This window comes from Narcine bancroftii, chromosome 7, assembly GCF_036971445.1.
Source record: "Narcine bancroftii isolate sNarBan1 chromosome 7, sNarBan1.hap1, whole genome shotgun sequence".
Classification (NCBI taxonomy): Eukaryota; Metazoa; Chordata; class Chondrichthyes; order Torpediniformes; family Narcinidae; genus Narcine; species Narcine bancroftii.
The window spans coordinates 81450773-81473175 of record NC_091475.1 but is presented as its reverse complement, the minus strand read 5'-3'; the positions used below and the strand labels follow the sequence as shown (position 1 = coordinate 81473175).

General features: G+C 37.1%; 1 protein-coding gene and 1 long non-coding RNA gene across 7 annotated transcripts in view; one reads left to right on the top strand and one right to left on the bottom strand.

The window, feature by feature from the left end:
* The window catches only part of clybl (citrate lyase beta like), a 198671-nt gene extending 180984 nt beyond the window's left edge, over nt 1–17687 (top strand). For 4 of the 6 annotated variants that reach the window (XM_069890506.1, XM_069890509.1, XM_069890508.1 and 1 more), the window contains 7 exons: nt 509–697; nt 4153–4254; nt 4991–5084; nt 5636–5803; nt 10051–10175; nt 11195–11302; nt 12207–12431. In XM_069890506.1, coding sequence (XP_069746607.1) covers nt 509–697; nt 4153–4254; nt 4991–5084; nt 5636–5803; nt 10051–10175; nt 11195–11290 — 774 coding nt within the window. In that variant the 3' untranslated portion in view covers nt 11291–11302; nt 12207–12431. Of the gene's footprint in view, nt 1–508; nt 698–4152; nt 4255–4990; nt 5085–5635; nt 5804–10050; nt 10176–11194; nt 11303–12206; nt 12432–16917 lie in introns of those variants that run through there. The other 2 variants (XM_069890507.1, XM_069890510.1) reach the window with 2 other exon arrangements.
* Nucleotides 9791–22403, bottom strand: part of LOC138739071 (uncharacterized) — a 39455-nt gene continuing 26842 nt past the window's right edge. The window contains exon 3 of the long non-coding RNA XR_011341980.1: nt 9791–10502. This is a non-coding gene — a long non-coding RNA (uncharacterized lncRNA). The remainder of the gene's footprint in view (nt 10503–22403) is intronic.

Genomic DNA, 22403 nt, shown 5'->3' with positions numbered 1-22403 from the left:
CAACTGTAAGCTACTGTTTCCTCACGCCATTTAACTCAGACCACATTTCCCAATCTTATTGCCATTCCTCCCCTCCCCCCAGCCCATGCTTGGCACAGTTTTTGCATTCGTCTGTTTTAAATCCATGATCATTCCTTTCCATCCCTGACGGAATGCTTGGTTCCTTTCCTACAAATCAACAGCATTATTTATTTTGCCTCAACTCAGCACTTAACGAAAATAATGTCACCAGGGTCGTGAATTAGACAGAAGAGTGATCATTTTCCAATCCATTACTAAACATCCAACACAAGCTCTTTGAACCTTTGGACAAGATGTCACTACCTTTAAAATACTGATTATTATATGCAACCTTACATGTGATTGATTTGTTATCATGGATATTTTTACCATTTATGTATGTTCAAGTTATAATAAAAGAAATCCTAATTATTTTTGAACATTGGTATTGGACGTTGTTGAATTCATATTTTATGATGTTTCCAAGTTATTTCTGTCTTTGTTAAAGGAAGAGGCGAGACAGACAATTGCAAAGATGCTCAGACATCCTCATATGGGCCACACGGAACTTTGCGTTCGCATCAACTCTGTCTCAAGTGGCCTTGCTGAGCTTGACATGGAAGTCATCTTATCCTCCAAAGACCTCCCTTCAACTTTGATGCTCCCCAAAGTTGAAAGCACCGAAGATATAAAATGGGTGAGGTGGCCTAGAATTGTCAAATCCTTGCACTTTGATCACATACCATATCATTTGGGCTTAAAGCAGTGGTTCTCACCTTTTTCTTTCCACTCACATACCACTTTAAGTAATCCCTATCCCATCGGGGCTCTGTGATTAGTAAGGGATGGCTTAAGGTGATATGGGGGTGGGAAGGGAAGGTCGAGAACCACTGCTCTAGACCCAATTGTTACTGAAATATTTTGCTTGAGAAAAATTGTCATTGGCCCATTTTTTCCTCTGAAATTATGAAACCGTGCACATAACGAGTCATTTGGGTACGATTCAAACAGTGGTTTTCAACCTTTTTCTTCCCACCCACATACCACCTTAAGCAATCCCTTACTAATCACAGAGCACCTATGGCATAGGGAATACTTAAAGAGGTATGTGAGTGGAAAGAAAAAGGTTGAGAACCACTGGCTTAAAGGAAGGTCAGGTCAGGTAGGTATGAACCTCCCACACCTTCTGACACCACCAGCTGTAACCGAAAATGGGTCTTCATCCAAATTTTGATTCAACTCCGTATTTACAGAAGTGAGAGGGAGAGAGAAGGAGGGGTTAAATTAAAGAAGAAAAGAAATATGAGGGGGTGTGCTTGGGGCAAACCAGCAAAATGAACAGGAAGCTTTTAACCACTGTTTTTAATTACTACAGATATTATTTCCTGAATCGTTCTGTATTTCTTCCTTTTTAATTGCTGCCAGGTGTGTTTTTGTTTCATGGCTGTTTTTTTAAGCCTATAAAGTCTTGAAATAAAAACAGGAGACACATCAAATTACTTAAGTCAACTTTGAAATAGCCCTCATTACTTTAACATGCGTTCAATAAATGGGGCGATTAGAAAATATAGGAACAGTTAATCTTAAATAGGATTGAACCAGGCCTATTTATAAAACTTTTAAGAAGCATCTTTAACTATGATTTTTATAGCCAGCAAGTAAGTATTTCATTTTGAAGTGTTTACTGCAGCTAGTTTCACAGTGAAAATGTAAATAAATTCACCCACTAAACTCGGACTCAGAAGAGGAATGCTTTTATCTTTTTAAAAAAATTTTGCAACAGAAATAACAGTGCCACGCTATTACAGTGGCAGCAACCCGAGTTCGAATCCACTGCTGTCTGTAAGGAGTTTGTACGTACTCCCTGTGATCTGCGTGGGTTTTTCCCGGGTGCTCCGGTTTCCTCCCACCCTCCAATAAACGAACAGGGTTGTAGGTTAATTGGGCGGCGCGGGTCTCAATGGCTCGAATTGACTTCTAGTGCGTGGTAAATAAAATTTAAATTTTAAAATTTTAAATCCATATGTTCAGCAGCTGCAAAAAAAATGAAGTTTGGTTGCCCAAGGACAGTGACAGTAATTAAATGCCCCTTCCCCCAATCTCCTCCGTTAACATTACCCCCACCCCTCCACTGTTGAGTTCACAATATAAGGAGCTGGTAGATAACTTTGTTTGACTGACCTCAGCTTAATTTCCGAATTCTCACAGAGATTCCTGATTTGAGCACACCCATTTTCATTCTCACGGATTGTAGGCACAACCAAATCCCTTTGGTGTTTATTTTTCCCATTTAAAATAAAAATTATATTAAGAATAAACCTGGAGGCCGATTTGTAACGAAAAGATGGAGTTACTTGTTGTCTATTGTGCAGGAATCTCTTGCTTTGCTTTGTCCTGGCTATGGGTACTTGTTTGACTGGCATGGCTTATTGGACTATAACAAGCGTAACGGTGCCTCTTTTGTTGCAAAACAATTCCTCCGCAAATCCTGAACAGTGTGCATTCTTGCCAACATAGTATTGGGTGTGCTTTGGAATTGACTGAGCTTTACTTGTTCTCCTTCCCAATTTCTCGTTCTATTACATTGGGGCAGTGAACACTGAGCTAGACCGGAAACTTTCAATCGTCCCTTTGAAATAAAGAAAAAAAATAATTAGAACTTGTTTATTGGGCAATTTTTTGCACCATATATAATTTATAGTTTGGATATAGGATTTATGCAAGCAAATAACTGGTCAGCATCAGGGGGAAATGTTAGTGTGGTGAGGGGAGTTTGGGAACCTGTGTAACATTAACTGCTATAATGGTTTTGTTAAAAATAATTGTAAATCCCAAATTAATTAAATCCACAATATGTAATTAATGGGAGAATTATGCTGTTGGACAGCTGAAGGCAAAATTCATGTGCTATGATATAAATTAGCCGTTCATAAAAAAATATTTCTGCCACTGCACTTTTCTATGCAGCAGAATATTATGTTAAGCTGGTGGCATTAGTTTTTATGTTGCCATAGCAGCCTACTCCTGCAGGGTTGTGACCTGTGATGATTACAGTACAAAGCTTATATGGTCCCAAACCCCCCTTTGAAGATGAAAAGGCTTTGATGGTTTATATTTATGCAAATCTCTTAGATATGATTTACCCAACTGAGATTGAATGGGGAGATGATTAAAATTCCCCTTTTTTATTTGAAATCCTTTAACAAATGAATATTCTTTAAATTTTATGATGCCTGCTTTTTGTCTTCATTGAAACGGGTTTGCTTTACCTGAGGTACTTTTATCAGTTGCGGAACTGGATGATTACAGCTTAAACATAGTACCTTTTATACTCTAATCCTGCCTCTGAAAGGGGAAAAAAAGTAGTGCGCAAGAGCTTTTGTATGTTTCCAGATGATAGATTTTGGAATTTCAGCTTCCCCACTGACAATCCGGTGAATTGGAGACAATTTTTCCATGTCTTTGGTGTTCAAAGAAAGAAACTTGCTTTCTTTAAGACACCCCCAGTAAATCTCAAAAGTGTTAGGAAAATCATATTGCTTAAAGGCTGAAAATAAGACCAGCTGGTCTGAATGGCCAATTCTTCACTTAGAAACTACACCACCGGCATAATAAAATGACAAAAGGATTTACTCATTATCATTCCGAATTCTGAATTATTTGACTTTGTGTCATAAATGCATACTAATTTAAGTTTAACTCAGAACTACTCGATGAATAGAACAGGCTAATACAACCTTTGCCAAGTGAAAATGTACATAAACCTTATTATCCAGGAAAATTGCAAAATTGTTAATTAAAATGCATTTTTGTTCGTGTACATTTTAACATTAGCATACCAGTGCATTAAAAAAGTAAAAATTATTGCACTGTTATTCCTGTTTTGGATGAAAATTGACAAATATGAATGTTGTGTGAGATTAAAACATTTTTCAAATTAAATTTTACTTGAAAAAGCTTCTATTTTGTAGTATCAAAGTAACACACTTGAAAAGCATATTTACAGTTATTATTAAAGGAAAATAGAAAAATCTTATTGCATCCTTGTAGAATCCAAAATATTGCAAACAAGTTGAATCTTCCAAAAGCTCAAGTTCCTTTTTCACCAAGCAAAATAAAACAATATTTCCATCTGTCTTTCTTCCTCTCCAGTTTACAGATAGATTTGCAAAACACTCGAAGGGTCGGACAGCCGAGAAGCCAATGAATTTAATCACTTTTGTGGAGACAGCAGTAGGATTGCTGCATTTCAAGGTAAGCATTTTACTCAAATAAAATAAAGTGCTTTAAAGCAGAAAAGTGAGCAGTTTTGAACGATACAGTGATATTACTGTTGTTTCAGTTTATAAACACCAAGGCATTATGATATTTAAATGTAGTTTATGGCCTTTTGAAATGTTAAGTTCGAGCTACAAAAATTCAGACAAATACTTAACTTTATTGACAACAGGCATCAAATACTCAAAAGAAATTGTAAGTTTTAAAATTATCACTTGTAATAATAGATATTATTTTAATATTAACTGACTGAAGAACATTTTGAAAATTATTCATAGTAAAATGTGAGCAAAATGTTGTATACAGGCTTCTAACACAAAATAAGAATGATGAAAATCCTATTGGTCCTTAAGATCTAGTGAAATTATTCCATTGCGGGATCAGAAATATGTGATTTTCAAAAGAGAGTAATTAAGCACTTCTTGAGGCATGGGAACCAAATAAAAAATGTGGATAGAGGCACGTTAAATAAGATGTACGGGAGTTCACTCAGAAAATATAGCTGCCACTAATTCTTTTAAAAGTAAACATTCTTTCAAAATTAACTTTTTTTCCCTAACCCCAAATGAAAAACATTTCCAAATAGAATGCTTTCAAATCTTCACTTCATCATTAATTTGATAATTCCATATGTTATACTGTTAATATTATTGATGTGTTTAAAACTCATTTGGAAAGGAATATTCCATTGATATTTTTTCTTTTCTTGAAGGATATATGTGAAGAAGCACAACATCTGGGAGCACCTGCCGGTTTCCAACTTGATGGAGTAATATTTGGATCAGATGATTTCTGTGCCAGTGTAGGTAAGACGAAGAATGTTGGTACCTTCCATTCTGTTGTGATCCGTTTTTATTTTATTTTATTATCTTTGAGAACATTCCTGCGCTTTGACTCCTTAGACAAAATAATAACATTTGTAACCTTATTCATGAATCACTGCAATAAAACCAATTCACACTAAATTTTTATCCACCTTCTAAGTTTTGTTCCTGATGACTGCAGTTCATTGCAAATGTAAAAAATATTTTCATAAAATAATTTCATGTTCCTTCTTCTATTCCACTTTTGGATTTTACAAATTTCAGTGTAGATTTTAATTGAATTAGATTTTGTTTGAATTGTTTAAATTGTGAATTGTTAACTGTTTCTATTAGCAGACAAAAATGAAAGTATGGGATTAATTTTCATGAGAAATATTTTCACAAGGTTTTATCCAAAGAATTTTGCATCTTTCAGTGTGGTTTGTTTTGAATCTATTATTTTAAAATTGTTTTATTTGGCATGTTATTTCAAGACATTTTTCCCATTTATATTCTTCTGCTTGTGCTTTAACTACTTCTCTTAACTATTTCAGGTGCTACACGAACTGAAGATGCTCAGGAGCTTATATATGCAAGGCAGAAGGTTGTTGTAACAGCAAAGGCTTTTGGCCTGCAAGCCATCGATCTGGTTTACATTGACTACAAAGATGAGAAAGGCCTAAGCAAGCAATCGAGAGAGGGTGCCCTGATGGGGTTCACTGGTATGATTCCTCAATGATCAGACAGTTCACCCCCACCTTCATTAACCGCAGAAGTCCTATCAGTGGATGGAAAGTAAACTTTATTTGTGTGTGTTGCAAACATAGTGCCAAAATATTTTATAGTAATTTTGATGTATTTTGGGGTAATTAATGGACAGTTTATGAGAAGTCATACCAGAGTGGTAGTAAAAATGTTTAAATCTCCTCCATAATTGTTAACATTCATTACTAAGGTATAAATTTTGATGCATATGCTTATATTATTACAAATCATCTCAAATAGGCCAATCAAAATTCAGCTGAATATCAAGCAAAATAAATGATTTTGTTAGACTCCAGCATAATACAGCAGATTTTATCACAGTGTTATACAGAAGCACAGTTCCCTAATGATACTTGCTATGGTGTCCATCCTTTGTGACATGTTCTTTTAAATATTGTTAGCGACCACTATATTCCTAAAAAAAATGGGAAATAGCCTCCAGGGCAGTAATATTGACAGATATTTGATAAATTCTCATCCATAAATAGTATGGAAAAAATAAATTTTCAACCATAAAGTTAAAAGAGCAAAAGAAGAATTGCAGAAGGAACTCAGCAACTCAGAGAGCATCCACAGATAGAAATGGTCAATCAATGTTTCGGATTGGGTTATTTTATTGATACAGGGCTTCAGCTTGAAACATTGACTGGCCATTTCAACACATAGATGCTGTCCAACTCACTGACAAGCAACTCATTGTTTGCTCAAGATTTCTGCATCTGCAATCTTTGTATTTGTCCACTAAATTAAAGGATATTCTGTGGCAGAAATTTTCAGTCGATGTATTCTTCTGATATCTGAATTGGGAGATCACAATTACTTTCTTTTGGAATTAGCTCTTCATTTCAGTATTTGGGAAGAGGTTAAAAAAAAAATTTGGCCTGATACATCTGCCCAATGACAACTTCTGTATCTTTTTTAGATTGTAGTTTTAAAAAATTTCCAATCTCAAAAAAAAAGAGTCTCATATCAAGGGTGTTTCTCGTCTAAATCATACATACTGGGAAATCTGCAAGTTTTAGTTTACTCCTTTTTAATTCTTTTTGTTTTTAGGTAGAACTGCTTATTTGTAGAAGAGGAAAGTGTTTGAAATAAAATTTGAACAGTTTTATAAAGTATATTAAATTCTCTCTTTAAAAACCATGCAATTCATCCACTATATTTCTGTGCCAATAGTATAAGGGTTTTAAATTATTCTTGCTTATGACATCAGACATCTTAGTTTGGAAAATGGAATATAGAACCACAGAAGCAGCCTCACAAAGAGAAAAAAAGCCATAAGATAACTAAGTGTAGCGGCAGCTACACACTGCTAACTGAAGGATCGCATAACCAGACGGGTTGAGTTCAGTGAGCAAAAACTGATTTATTGCAGGCTGCCTGGCTAGTCTTATACTCTCAGCCCGGACCTGGCTGAGAACCGAGCTGGGGGGGCCCCGACGTCACCAGGGCGTCACGTGGGTCCCCAAACGCGGGCTTCTGAGCCCGGTGCTGAGGTCGGGAGGAAAACCCCGACAGCGCCATTTTGGCTGGCTGCCCTGCCACGTGCATGACAAGCGGGGCCGGTTCGCCTGCCTAAAGGCGTAGCACCACATAACCATATATATTTTGCCATTTTTACCCTGGACACCAAATTAATTCCACATCGTGATGTTGATTTTGTACAATGGATTTGACAACATTGTTTTATAATGGGACATCTCAGAGGGTTGAACAATTATATATTTTCATGGTTATGAAAATAACCATGGGGCAATCTTTTCTGATTCATGCTTTTAGTTCAGAATGAACACGTACATTTTTTACAAACCAACACTGAAATGATTAACCTCGCTTCACTAAAAATAACATAATTTTCTTTTTTTTAAACAAAATTTCTATGAATTTGATTTGATATTTTATTATGAATTGTGATTTGGGAGGTTTTGTAGTTCATCACACTGTAACAAACTGTTGGCTACCTAAACCTATAATTCTGTGATAAATGAATGTTTTTCTCTTTTTTTATTTTAATAAATATGAGGTTGTGCATTGGAAGTTTTTCCAGAAAAAAAAACAATTATCAGACCAATTATGTGCAGTATTTTAGCCCTCAGAGATTATTTGTAATTCACTTAGAGTATAATCACACACTTTAAAGTTCTTTTTTTCTCACACGAGTTTCTATTTTGTAGAGAAATTTGCAGGTATTCTTGCCGTTGCATCAAATAATTTTTGAAAATTTACAGGAACTAATCTAATCATTCAGTGTTATTTTACTTTTGCATTGAAGGAGGAATATTAGTAATGTTTTAAATCAGTGAGCAATTGTAATATATTACTAACATTTTCTTTCATAACAACCTTTTCTTGCAGAGGTTTAAAGAACTGTTATGTTCATAGAAGAAAGTGATTCTTCAGTAAAATTGCAGATTTAACTCTCTGCTTATTTAAGGTTATCCAATTAAGAAAAATGATAAACGAGGAATTAGTTGATAGAAACTAACAAAGACAATTACAATGATTATTTGGGAGAAGTATTAGCAGCCACAGAATACTGAGGTTTAAGACTTTCACCAGCATTTGCATATACTTTGACGATTCAACTAATTTATGTCCTTTTTAAACATTATTCTCACCCCTACTCGCACATAATGATAAATTCACCATACTCCGACTTTTGACTCAAGCAATGCACTTCCTCGCATACTGGGATAACAGCGTAACCCAAAACATGAGTAAGTTGCTGGACTTCCAGTGACAGTGTCACACAGTAGCAAGTAGTAAGTGCTCAATGATCCTGGTCACAATTCATCCTGCCAGCTATTTCTGGTTTACTTTTTCTTATTGGGTCTGGAGTTGGAAGATCACTGCTGCCATTCTTCCTCCTGGCTAATAGATAGAAGTCTGGCTGGTCAAGTCAAGCCAATATCAATGCTTGATATTGCCAATTTGAATATTGAATATTTGACTCCACTCTGCAAGCTAAGCAGGCAAGAACCATAAATTATACACATATCATCTGGACATAACATCCTTCATAAACTATATAACAAACAAATTTTATTCTGTGACACTTGAACAATTATATTTATTAAACAGTGTTAACATTTATTTATATGTGCTTTAATGTTAATAATTTTTTAATGTTACTATATATAAAAAGTACATATTCATTTTTATAAAACTAGAGCAATTTTGCATTTCAAAGTACATATAAAATGTAAAGTGCATGATATAAATAAATTTTAAAAACACATTTTAAGTGATGCATAAAATTTTATCTAATAATAAATATCATTTATGGAAGTGCATATAAAATAAAACAAACTGAATTTTATCTAAATTAACCCTGGGATCCCAATGATGTTGCATGCATAACCAATATTTTATAGTATAAATATCTCACAAATAATCAAGCACTTCTTATCTTTGATATTCTTAAGCTTAACAGCTGTGATGTATAGTTTAGAGTGCTGTCTGCTTGCAATTTAAAATTCAAAATAAGAAAAAAAAAATCTCATGGCATATTAATCCATATTAATCCAGTTCTGTCTGAAGGTATCCCTTGAATATGCATGTGGTCATTATTTATCTTATGGGTATATTAGAAGTGTGGAATCAATTTAGTGGTCAATGTGCTTTAATTATATTTAATGTTTATATTGATACAAAACTTAATAACTTATCACTGCAGGTTTGAGTTCAACACAGAACATATGGATATTGGCTCTTGCAATTAAAATAAAAGTCTCATCTCATTATTTAAACTAAAATAAAGAGTTCCCATTGACCAAAGCTCTGTGGAAGAGTAGAAAGTTCCCACATCAAATGAATAACATGTGAAATGATTGATCCAAATATTTTACATAATTATTAAGTTCTAATAATATTCAAATGTAAATATTGCACTCAAGATTATGGTAATAATATCAGTCATGATTAAAATTGCAGCTTTCTTCTTGAACATTTATTCAATAATTCTACAGTTAGCAGGGCAGATCAGTTGAAGGAAGATCAACCTGTGAAAATATATTTTTTGTGTAAACATTTCCCTTGCAGAGGTTGATTGATGTCACAAATACCGCAGCTGGATCAGCCAAAGCTTCATAAAGAAACTTAAGCAAAACTTCACAATTCATAAATCTGTTGATTATTTTTGAAACCTTGTCTTTGTGAGCTCTTAGCAGAATGATATATGCTAACGTGTGATGTCTCTGTCCAGGTAAACAAGTGATCCACCCTAATCAGATTCCAATTGTGCAGGAAGCCTTTTCTCCAAGTGTCGAGAGAGTGAAGTGGGCTTGGGAATTAATTGAGGCTTTTGAAGAGCATCAAAAACTGGGAAAGGTGATTTTTTTTTAATTTGCACATATTGGTTATTTGGACAATTTTTAATTCATGGCTAAATTGAACATGTGCTGATGTTGTAACCAAATATGGAGAATATTAAATCACTGTATGACTGCAAAATTCTTCAAATGGGATTAGAACATTTTGAAGCCCATTAGTATGGCAAATGAAAATAAATTAGTGATGTTGGATTGCTTTGCCAATTTGTTGCATCATTGAATTGCATTATTACTTCTTGCGCTGTGGGTTATTGTATATATGTTTCATTGGTGGTCTTCAGTCTGCTGGTGGCTTTGGCCCAGTGATGCTCAGATTAAACATAGCCTGGAGGAAGAATTGGGGTAATCTTAGTGTTGTCAGTTAATTATCTTCCACAATCCTTATGCTCATATCCTATGAACAATTGCATAGGAACTGTTTAATATGCTATAATCCACACTATCCATCCCAACAGAATATTTTAAGCATCAAATCTTTGTCATACAAACGTCATAATTAAGTTGCAGCAATAATTAATCAGAAATGTGGAAGTGTAACCAATCTTTACTGCTGAACAAAGTTCTATAAGATGAAATCCTTGCAAATTAAAAGTGATAGATTCTTTGCTGCTAAACAGATACAGTATAAAATGAAATCCTTGCAAAATTAAAGTGATAAATGATTGTGTAATTTTTACTTAAATTATCCATATTAGGAAATGTATGAAATCTATAGAGCATTAAACGACGCCTTTTGTCGCATTGAGTGCATTCCAACAATTGTTAATTGTGAAGTACTTGAAATTAACTATTATACAGAGTTTCTCTCCTCGATCTAGCACAGGAAGATGCTAATCTTCAATGTATGTTTCTATGAAGAAACTTATTTTGAAAATATTTAACTTCATTCTCTGAATGAAGATGATGATATTTTAGTGTTAGCATTTTCTGTCTTCAAATTGATACAGTTGTATTAGTCTGTTGGAAAGTGGAACCTCAGTGAAAAAGAATGATGTAACTTTTGTTTTTTTGTTCTAGGGAGCCTTCACTTTACATGGAAGCATGATCGACATGCCGTCTCTGAAACAAGCACAGAACATTGTCACAATGGCTAAGGCCATCAAGGAAAGGTGAAAGCTCAAAGAAGTGAGTTTGCAGCATAGATTGCAGGTAGAAACAGTAGACAGAAGCAAACAGCGGGGAGAGGCAAAAAAAAATAGGGAGCGAACCTAATTGTTTTGTAAGAAACATTATGGAGCTCACTGCAATACATTAAAATTTAACACATTAAGATCCATGCCATTGTAACTGAAAAATAAATCCTGTTTAATCTTTCAGACGCTGTCATTTGAGATTGTCTAGACCTAGCACACTTACCTAGCCTGTAACTAAATTCCAGTCACCTCATATTGTATAGTTAGGATCATTCAAATAGGCAAAGCCTCAGTAAATTTTCAGATGAAGCAATTAAAAGCAGAGTACAGCAGAACTTCTGTGGACATTTGTTAGTTCATATTTAAAATATTACTTCTGACCAGATGTGTCAGCTGCTAAACACTTTGGGATGAAAAGCTATTTAATTACATGGTCTCCCTCCGATATTAACTGGATAGATAATAATCACACATTGTCACATAGTACAGAAGTGATCCATCCTTAAGTGATACAAAGGGACACCTTTTCAATGCACTGGAATTAAAATTCACTTCTATGTTGAAAACTTAAGATGTTAAAGAAAATAGATATTCTTAAGAAATATATTTGATCCTACTTCAAGGTCAACACATTGGCCATATTTACCTCTATACACAGAAATTTTTCAATATGCTGTTAATATTCCCAAAAATATTTTCAAATAAATGCTAATTATTCTGTCATGTTAATGGATATTGATTTTTAATTGTAACATTTTTGTGTATTATCTTTAAAAAAAGGTGATTTTTTAAAATTATTGACAGGATAGATTCTGAAAGGCTATTTTGATTAACCGAGGGCAGCATTGTTTTATTAGGTCTATCTAAGATGAGAAATTTTTGTTCTATAATTCTAGAGAGCGATTAAAAAATCTGGCTGTTCAATTGTGGTGTAATTGGATCAACTTCTGCACATAGAGGATAAGGGAATCGAGTGTGCAAGTAGATTTGAAGCGCAGAATCAGCATCATTTTATTGAACAGCAGAACATGCTCCAGGGAGCAAGTGGCTTCCTCATTTTTCCCATGATTTTTTGCTCTTATTTGATTGGTTCTGGTTGATTAAAAAAGGCAATAATTGAAGTATCTGTTTAAATGTTTATGTATTTCTCATTGAATTGCGGAATGATAATTCAGTTGGACAATCTCATTTTGTGCCTTATGCTTCCGGAGGTTTTACTTCACCTCTTTGTATCAGGTATAGCTGACTTTGAGTTCGAAGATTGTGGGTTCTTGTCCCATTCCTTAGACTTGAGCATAAAAATCGAGCCTGATACTCCAGTTAACCAAGAAAGTCTGCAGATGCTGGGGTCTAGTGCAATACACAAAAGTGCTGGAGAAACTCAGCAGGTCATGCAGTTCCGTCATGTGTTCCTTCAGCATTTTGTGTATCAGGCTCACACTCCAATTTGGTATTTCCAGAGGATTAGAAGAGACGATAAATATGGTCTACCTACCTCCTCAGGCAGATGGAGAAATATCTGTGGCACTATTTTGCAGAGTTCCATATGGGGGTCAATAATTATCCCTGAAGCAACGTCACAAAAAGCTTCTGCTTAGTATTCCTTAGCTCTTTGTGGAAACTTGCTCTATGCTAATTGGCTGCTACATTTCGTACACAATGGCTACTTTTCAAAAGTGCTTCATTGGCTTCAAAGCACTTTGGTAAAAGGAAGTGAAAGGTTCCACATAAATGTAAACCTTTCTTCTGAAGCGGTATGATTATGCTTTTACTTAAGGCAACTGAAAACACCATTTTGTTGCACGTTGGCTTAAAATCATCACCTGAAATAAGAACATCAGACAATGCCACTGATTTGATGTGCATGTCTTAGCAGGATTACTTTAGTCAAGCAATCAGAACATCTATTTCTGTAAATCAAGCTCCTAATATGGAGCAAAAACCAGCGGATGGATGAAGTCAGTGGGTGAGGCGGCATTTGTGGAGGCAGAGGGATGATTGAGGTTTCGATCGAGACCCTGCATCAAGACTTTAATATGGGTCTAGAATCACTCCTGCATTCAGTGTTGCATTGAAAGTCCAAATAGTACTGTCCAACACTCTTTACTACTCTGTACTGCAAATTGATGATGAAGAATAGATGATGTACTCAGCAAAATACAAATAACCATTTGATCAGAAGAGCCAAATTATCCAGCTTTCCTCAAATAGATGGGTGATTTGATTTGACATTGGAGGCATACTTGCTGACATACAACAACAAAAAAAACCCACCAATTCCTTGGAGGACTTAAGCCAAGACTCCATGTACCTTCTCGAACATTCAAGAACTCTGGCCACCATTTCGAAGGTGGGCAGAGGATTCTTCTTCGATGTTTTGAGTCAGCAAGAGCTCCGAACATTTTTAGAGAGCATGGTGCAGGACTTCCTGTGTGCAAACTGACCGCCTGCTTTCTAATGTGGCTGCAGTGACCAAAAAAGCTCTTCAGCTGCCATAAATAGCTTTGGAAGGATTTTATATTTATATGTAGAGATACAGCTTGATAATAGGCCCTTCCAGCCCACGCTGCCCAAATACAGCCAGGCGACCAATTACTCTACTAACTCTGTACGTCTTTGAAAAACATTTATGTACCTGTTTTGATATTTTGTATTAATTGTAGGTTTATTTATAAATTTTGGTCAACTGTCCCGACATAAGATTTCTAAACTATTGCATATACAGGTTCTCTTAGTGTTACATTTGTTTTAAACATAATATTCCCTTTTAAAGTGGTTTAATTTTATAGGAGTTGAATAGTGTGCCTTTTGAGATCTGTGATATTTGTCAAGCAAAAGGGATCTCAATTCTTGCTGCTAATTTCTTGTCTTGGAAATAATGCTTCACAACCCACCAGGAGTGACTCCAGCATTCAATGGGTTAAATACAAAGATCAGGTTTCTGCCTCATGGAGTGTATAAGACAAAGGTAGGGCTGGTCCAACCAAGGTGTTCTACACGATTGTTGGATTTGATAGGAAATAAGGGAGATGACTTTATTTCATCCTGGTGGGGAGAAGTCTCAGAAAAAGGAAGAAGTCAGTGTCGCAAGAAGCAGGCTGTTAAGAGTGATGTATGGAAACCCTGACGACAATCAGGCCTCTCTTCCACAAAGGAAAATTTCAAAGGTGAGATTGATGAGCTTTTGGTGATTGCAGAACCAAGGTGTGGAGATCGAGTTATGATAGGAGCCTCAAGCTAATTGCATGATGGAACTGGCTCGAGGGGCTGAATGGTCTCATCCCATTTTACTAGCTGAGTAAGGAATTTTGATTAACCTTGCAGGGCTTTAGCCATCACTTAATAGCAACATATGTATCCTCAATCCAGTTCATAAACTGCAAAAGCATGTGATTCAGGCCCTATTCAAACGACAACCCACAATTTGTGTATAATTGTGGTTGTGACAGAAGAGACTCGTTATGTGAAATTAAAGTGCATGCTTCCAAAGGCACAATAAATGAATTTCATCTCTCACTGTCACATACAATGTATACACAAGCCTACTATAATAACGCTGCCTGACCCCAACCGGAGCCACATTATTTATTGCATTCCACTAACCTATTGACTTAATGTTACATATAACTGTTTTACAGGACTCTTGTACTTTACCCTAATAAGTATTCACTTGTCAAACGCCTTAATGGAGATCATGAATTAATAAATGCATCAAAAGTTCATGTGTGAATCAGTATCTTAATTCAATATTGAAATCAGATCTATACTTGGTAGTTTATGATATTTTGATTTAAATAGCTTTTAACCTCGATCAGTAGATTAACTAGATTGAGCACAAAACATGAATGTATTCATATTAAATGTGCGCATTCTAAATCTCCAAAAGTAAGATGAAACCAGAATAACCCCATGGACCTAATAAAATCTACATTGTATGTTTTTGCATAATATTTTCATTTGTCGCAACAGGACACACAGGCAACATTTGTTTTATTCGGTTAATTCCTGCCTAGGGCTTCCCTTGCCAATATCTTGATTGTTTTATAGTCTTATATCACAATCTTTGACAACATTATCTTCACAACAGAGAGAATTTTCCCAATTAAATAAATCGTTTAATTTAAATTAAAACCGACTACAATAATTTATTAATCTTTGGGGACATACAGGGAATGTAGGAACATACAGGGAATGTTGACTGTCTTTAGCTTAATAAAACACAGAGGGGTGTGGCTAAAGGGAGTGCTTGATGACTCCTGAGAACCCTTTGCATATTTGACAGGTTTATCTTTGGCAAAAGCCTATAACATTTAGTGTTTCTTATCTTCAGAAATGTATCTTTCTTAATAGCTCAGTTAATTGGTCCAGTGAGAGTTACAAAGTAGTAGTGTACCAGGGTTTCGTTTTGCACTAAACTACATGATCCCAGTCAAAGGAAATCATAGTGGTGTTAAAATTGGTCTCATGCCCTTTGCATTAGGGGTAGGAATATTATATTTCCTACTGTGGCTTTCTTCCCAGGCAACCGTGTCAGAAATATTTGTGTTGAGTGTGTTCTTGTTCTGCTTCATATCAGCAAGATCAGGTCCACATTCTTACAGGTGAATCGAAAAGTGGGTGGGGTGTTGGAGATGCCTGAGCCCATGAACCACACACCACCAAGGAACTATCAATTTTTTTAAAATGAACAGAAAGACTAGGATATATGTAATTCCACCTTTTCCATCTTCGTCTTGATAAAGGATTTCGACTCGAAATGTTGGCTTTTTCTACGCGTGGATCTTGTCTGACCTGCTGAATTCCTCTAGAAATTCTTTGTCTACAGAAAGATGAGGAGGCAGTGTCCTGGCTTCACATTTTTAATTACAATATTTTTAAATATAGAGATGCAGCACAGTAACAAGACCTTCTGGCCAACAAGTCCGCGCTGCCCAAATACATGTGATCAATCAACCTACTAACCCCGTAGATTTCTTTGGAATGTGGGGGGAAACTGGAGCACCCAAAGGAAACCCGCGCAGACACAGGGAGAATGTACAAGCTCCTTCCTGACAGCACCAGATTCAAATCCGGGTCGTTGGTGCTGTATTAGCGTTGCACTAGCTGCTATACTAATATTGCCAACCCTGCTGCATTAGCAAGTGAGGTGAGGACCACACTGTGTGTATCTTGTATTGAAAATACCATCTAAAATATTGGTATATACATTTATTTCTCTTACCTTCTCATCTGTTTTTCATTTGAGTAAACCAGTCACCCAGTTGTTTGGAGGCCAGCTGGTTGGAATGATTAGCAATAAGGACAAAAACCATTGAGATTATGTTGATAATAATTAAACTAAATCCTTCCTTCACAATAAATCCATTTCAATTGTTGGTCATGGGTAGACAATCTGGTCAGCATGATGGCCGGTTCCCATGCTATAAAACTAGTTCTACTTGATTTATCTGCAGTCCAGTCTTCTTCACCCCTGAGTCCTCTTCTCACTGACTGCCAGTCCAAGAAACAATTCTATTTGAAAATTCCCAGGTTTCAAGATCTCACCTCGAGAATTACTTTTCTCCTCCACCTCACAGCTCTGAATTTCCATCAACTTTCCTCCAACAGGCCCAAGCTCTGGAACTCTGCACCAAAACCTCTCCAGCTCTCTCCTCAAGTCACAACTTAACTCCAACACCTATCTCAAGCCAAACACAACCTGCTGGATGAATTTGGCCAGTCGAGCAGCATCAAAGGGAGAAAAGGAATGGTTGCAGTTGCGAGCCAAAACTCTTCATCAAGATGATTCCTCCAGCATATTATGTTTGGCCTCGGGTTCCAGCATCTGCAGTCTTCAGTGTGTCTCCGTCCATCTCAAGTATTTGGTTGTCTGTCCTAACACCTTCTGTTGCTCAGTGGAAGTTTTCATTTCCTGATCGGTTGTAAATGGCTTGGAATGTTTTGCAACTTGAAATACCACAAGTTGTTGTTGCCATAACGAGCTAGGTGCCTCTGGGAATTTGTTATAGGGTAGTGAAATAAAATCAAACCAGAGAATCAAGACTTGATTCACTGCTTATTTGCACATGAACCATGGTAGCTGGCTGTTAGATTAAAGGCAACATCATATCGAAGTTTGACAATTTTCATAAACTAGTTGGCATCGTCTCCCATGGATAAGCAAAGAAACATTACTTGGCTGTAAACTCCTTGTTATCAGGAAGACCCATTCAAATGATGTGGCAGATCATCCAACCTTATTTACCACCCCCTCCCCAGCCTAAGTGTACTCATTATGTGATCACATGTGAACAATGGTTACCCCAAAGAGGTAATGAACTGTGCAACGGTCATATGGAATCAATGCAGACAGGATAAAATAAAACTGATGTGGAAACCAAGACACATTTCTAATAACCACAGTGATATACCAGAAATAGTATCACACTACTTGTAGTTGTACCACAATTAAGTTATTGGATTGGAGTTCAAAACAGATGAGTAATAAAAGCCATAAGAGATTGTTGGGTGTTGAGACCACAAGTTATTTCATAGTCATTTCACATCCAGAACAATTTGATATTTGCAATTGAATCAGTATTTAGATTTGCAGCTCGTGCATTTGCTTTTCATTGAATCACACAGCTTAGGAGACCATTCAGCCCATCTGTGCCAGCTTTTAGAAGAGCCCCAAAGGCAAAATATGATTGAAATTGATCAACCTAAAATGTTAACACTTTTTCTCTTCATGGGATCCTGCCTGAGTTGGAGGGTATATAAATATATATATATTTGGAAAGGCTTGCCAATTAGTCTGAATCTCCTGCTCGTTTCCAAAGGCTGATATTTGTTTCGACTATTTTTTTTTTAACAGAATCTATTTGTTTTTCCGCTAACAGGGATTAGGCTCTGAAAAGCATGTGATCTCCGTGTGAAGGCAGTGGCTGACACTAGTGACAACAAATGGACCACAGGCTGTTATATATCTTAGACAGCCCTTCATTGTGAAAGTGCTGTTATATGTCTTAGACAGCCTGGCATTGTGAAAGGTGCTGCAGAAATTCTTCTTTTCATATTACAAAGGTGGAAGGAGAACAAATGTATATTCTGTTATCTACCAAAAATATGTGATATTGTTCTATTTCACTTCCAAAATCTGGCTCCATTGAAACCAATAGAACTGAACATTGGGATGGAAATGCAATGAACTGTTGTAACTCTATCCAATATCCAATACTACTAATGTTAGAAAAATCTCTCCTCCTCCCCAAGTACAACTTGCATAAATATGTGGAATGTACCAGTTTCAAAATGTAGGAATAGCACCTTGATCCAATTTCTATGGGCTAACAGTTGAAGCACATCTTAGTTAGCCTGCCAAATTGACTTTAAGCAATTAAATAAAATCTGTATTCAAATATCTTTAACCATGAACCTAGCAGAATATTATAAAAGCCCATCATGCACGCTAATATCCTTCAAGAAACCAAACATGGCATCCTTACCTGAAAGTGACTCAAAAGGTACAAGATTAGGGAGGGCAGTTATATTAAAATTGAAGAGCATTGGCTATTTGCTACACTAGAAGGCTGTGGTTGGATTATTGAGGTTTAGCTTTTTTTAAAAAGACAACTGGGAATTAAAGGCAATGGGGAAACCAGCACAAAAGAGGAGATGAGAATCAGATCAGCTGTGGTCATGAAGGCTAATGGTCTGGGGGGGGGGGGGGGGGCGCGAGTGGCCTTATGCTGATCATATTTTCTGATATTCCTATGACCTCAATTAGGAATGGACAATAAATGTTGTACTTGTCAGCGATGTCTGCAATCACTAAATGAATAAGTAGATCTTTAGTTCATCCAGAAGAGAAGAACATACCGCAGATAGTCCTGAAGCAACAAATGAGTATTTCATCATGAGAAAAAATGCTGTAGGAAACATGGATGCTAAATGATATTAAAATTTAGAAAATGCACTTGGTTTCAACCTGCCTGGATAAGTACAGCTTAAACTCAAAAGGATCAACATCATCCATTCCGTTTGATGGCAGGCCATGTACCACTCTGAATATTCATTTCCTGCCTCACCCGTGGCTGCCATGACAAGTGTCCAAGTTTATTGTCACACATACCAAGATGTTCTGCAAGTAGTCCAGCCAGACATCCTATAAATAGTATAACAAGTAAGATGCAATACACAAGTGCAGAGTTCCTGAGAGATCAATTAGTACGGAGCAAAGGCCACATAATTTAATGAGTGTGAGGCTTGTTTAGGAGTCTGATAACTGCACGAAAGAAACTGTCCTTGAATCTGGTGATGTGTGATCTCACTCATGAATCTTCTTTCCAACAGGAGGAGCATAAAGTGAGTATGGCTGGGTCTTTTAGTACATGGCTGTTTTTCCAAGTGTTGATGGAGTTGATGGAGGGGAACCTGTGCAGTTTCTGCCATTTCTTGTGCAGAGCAGTTCTCATCCCATGCAGTGATGCACCCTAGCAAGATGCTTTCAGTGGTGCAACTGTAGAAGTTGCTGGGAGGTACGGGTAACATGCCAAATTTGCTCAGGCCTCTGGGGATCTAGAAGCACTGGGGCTCTTTCTTGGCCATGCATCTATGAGGATGGACCAGGAATGATCACTGGAGATGTTTACCTCAAGGAACATAAGGCTGTTTACTGGCTGGAAGAAAGGCTGCAGTCATGTGAGATCATCACCATCTGCACATTCTCCTACAACTAACACACAATCCAGATTTGGAAAGATTTTGTTGGTCCATCATGGTTATTAGATCTACATCCTAGAATTTGTTCCCCAACATTCCATGGGAGCAGCTTCCCTGAAAGGATTACAGCAGTTGAAAAAGTAATCAGGTCTCCACCAGCTTCTCAATTGCATTTAAGGGTGGGCTCTAAATGCATTACAAAAAGTGCTGGAGAAACTCAGCAGGTCTTGCAACATCCATAGGAAGTAAAGGGTAACCAATATTTTGGACCTGGACTTTTCTGCAGGTATGAGCAGAAATAGGAGGGGGAAACTAAATAAAAGGTTGTGGGGGGGGGGGGGGAGAAGGAGAGGAGGTAGGAAGATGTAGGGGAGGTGCTCCTGCTAAGGGGTAAGAGGTCATAGGTGCATACAAGTTACAGGGGAAAAATGGGAACAAAATGCTGAGAAGTGATAGTGGAGAGGCAGCTCTCTGATAGAAGGAGGAAGGGAGCTGAGGGAGAGAAGACAGGAATTCTGAGGTAGCTATGAATGCCATCTGGTTGGAGATTGTCAAAATGGAAGATGAGATGTTATTCCTCTAATTTGTGGGTGGCCTCGGTTTAGTAGTTCATGAGGCCGTGAACAGTGGTGTGTGGAATCGAAATAGTTGGCCACTGGGCCATAAATGTTGCCTTGGTCAACAATACTAACACGCCCCAAAAAAACATTAGAACTCGCTAACATTAATTTGTAACAAGATGTACAAGTCATAGTTGACACAGAAAGGTTTCACGATGCGGTGTAAAAGGGACTGTTGCACAAAACATGACGGGGCAGATCGGGAAAGATGAGGGAAAGTGACCCAGAAACTTGCTTCACCTGGGTTTATTGACCAACGTAAAGAAGGAAAGAGGAGAGCCAATTCCAGAGCTCGGGGCCCAGGCAGATGAAGGTACCGGCCGTCGCTGAAACTCATCAGGGCCGAGATTATATGGGAGGCTTTTCGGCTGAGGAGAGAAGGTGCCGGTGGGATGTCGGTTGCCTCTCTGGCAACTAATAGTGAATATTAGGGGAAACGACTCCGTTCTTGACGAAATTGGAAAGGAAATTTGAAATTTCCCTTATTCTTTTAAAAATCTATATCGGTTACAGGCATGAAAATTGAAATCCTGATTCCTCACCGAGTTCTAGTCTGGGAAGTAGTGACAAACCCTAAAACGTAGAGGAGCCAAACTTTATCCTCCAGCTCTTCAAAAGAGTATCGAGGTCCAGACCAGAAGGAAGGTGTTTTAATTTCTATTTTTCCCCCATCCTTTGTTTCCCGCTTGTGTTTGAAGGCAATGAATGAAACAAAACGGATTAGAGGATTAACCGTGGTATTTTTGCATATTCATGACTTTGAAATCCAAATAATGCATTGGTAATTGTAGATCTCGTCCGTCCGACTGGGCCACGCCGCTTTGTGCAGTAGAGACCTCCTGTAGCTATTTCACAACGGAACTCGAGAGGGAAAAGAGCTGATGCAGCGAAGTAAACACCGGTTCTGCAGATTTCAACCTTCAAACCTCTGGCAGATGTTGCCTCGCTTGTCAAGGAAGGGGAGAAAGTAAATAACAATCGCTCCTGGGTTGAAACAAAGTTTCACTCCTTCGCTTACACAGACCTGAGCCTGCAATTATCTTCTTAATAATTTGATCTCGCAACAATTTCCTAATGAGGATTAAATGTAATTATTGATTACGTTTACTTTAAAAAGTAATTGTCAGTTCGGGGATCAAAACTGAACGATTTTCAGGCGTATAAAATCCGACTTTTTCCCAACCGATGTTGTAAATAATCCACGCCGTTACAGTAAATCAGAAGTTGACTCAAAGGCGTTGGCGTCACCTGCAGCTTTAATGCTGCAGTCATCCCGTGGAAGAGATGTTATTAAATGTCTGAATTGAAATACATAGCGGATTTCAGCTCCACAGCAGCGGATCCGAACTTCAGTTCGCAACCATCGCTTCGGAATACGGCGGGAAACTGGGGGACGGGGCGCAACATTTTCTGCCAAGCAATTTGTGAAAATAAACCTTCCAGTTTCGGTCAAATTGGTTTCTCGTAAAAAAAACCAGTCCGATGGAATTCACAGCAAATTACTTTGACACGAAAGGGTTTTATTTTACCCGGTTTTATTGCTTTTGGAGAGGATACCGCGCTTATCCGATCTGACACACGAATTGTACATTACACCAGATCAACGCATTCTAAATCATATTGAGTGCTTTTTTAAAAATATTTGAATATTCACGAGTTTTTTTTAATCTAAATACATCAGGTTTCCCCCTTCGCGGCGCATCCGGCGTCAGGTGTGTCGTGTCATTCTGGGATATTGTAAACTTTTCAACGAATGCAAAGTACGTATCGATT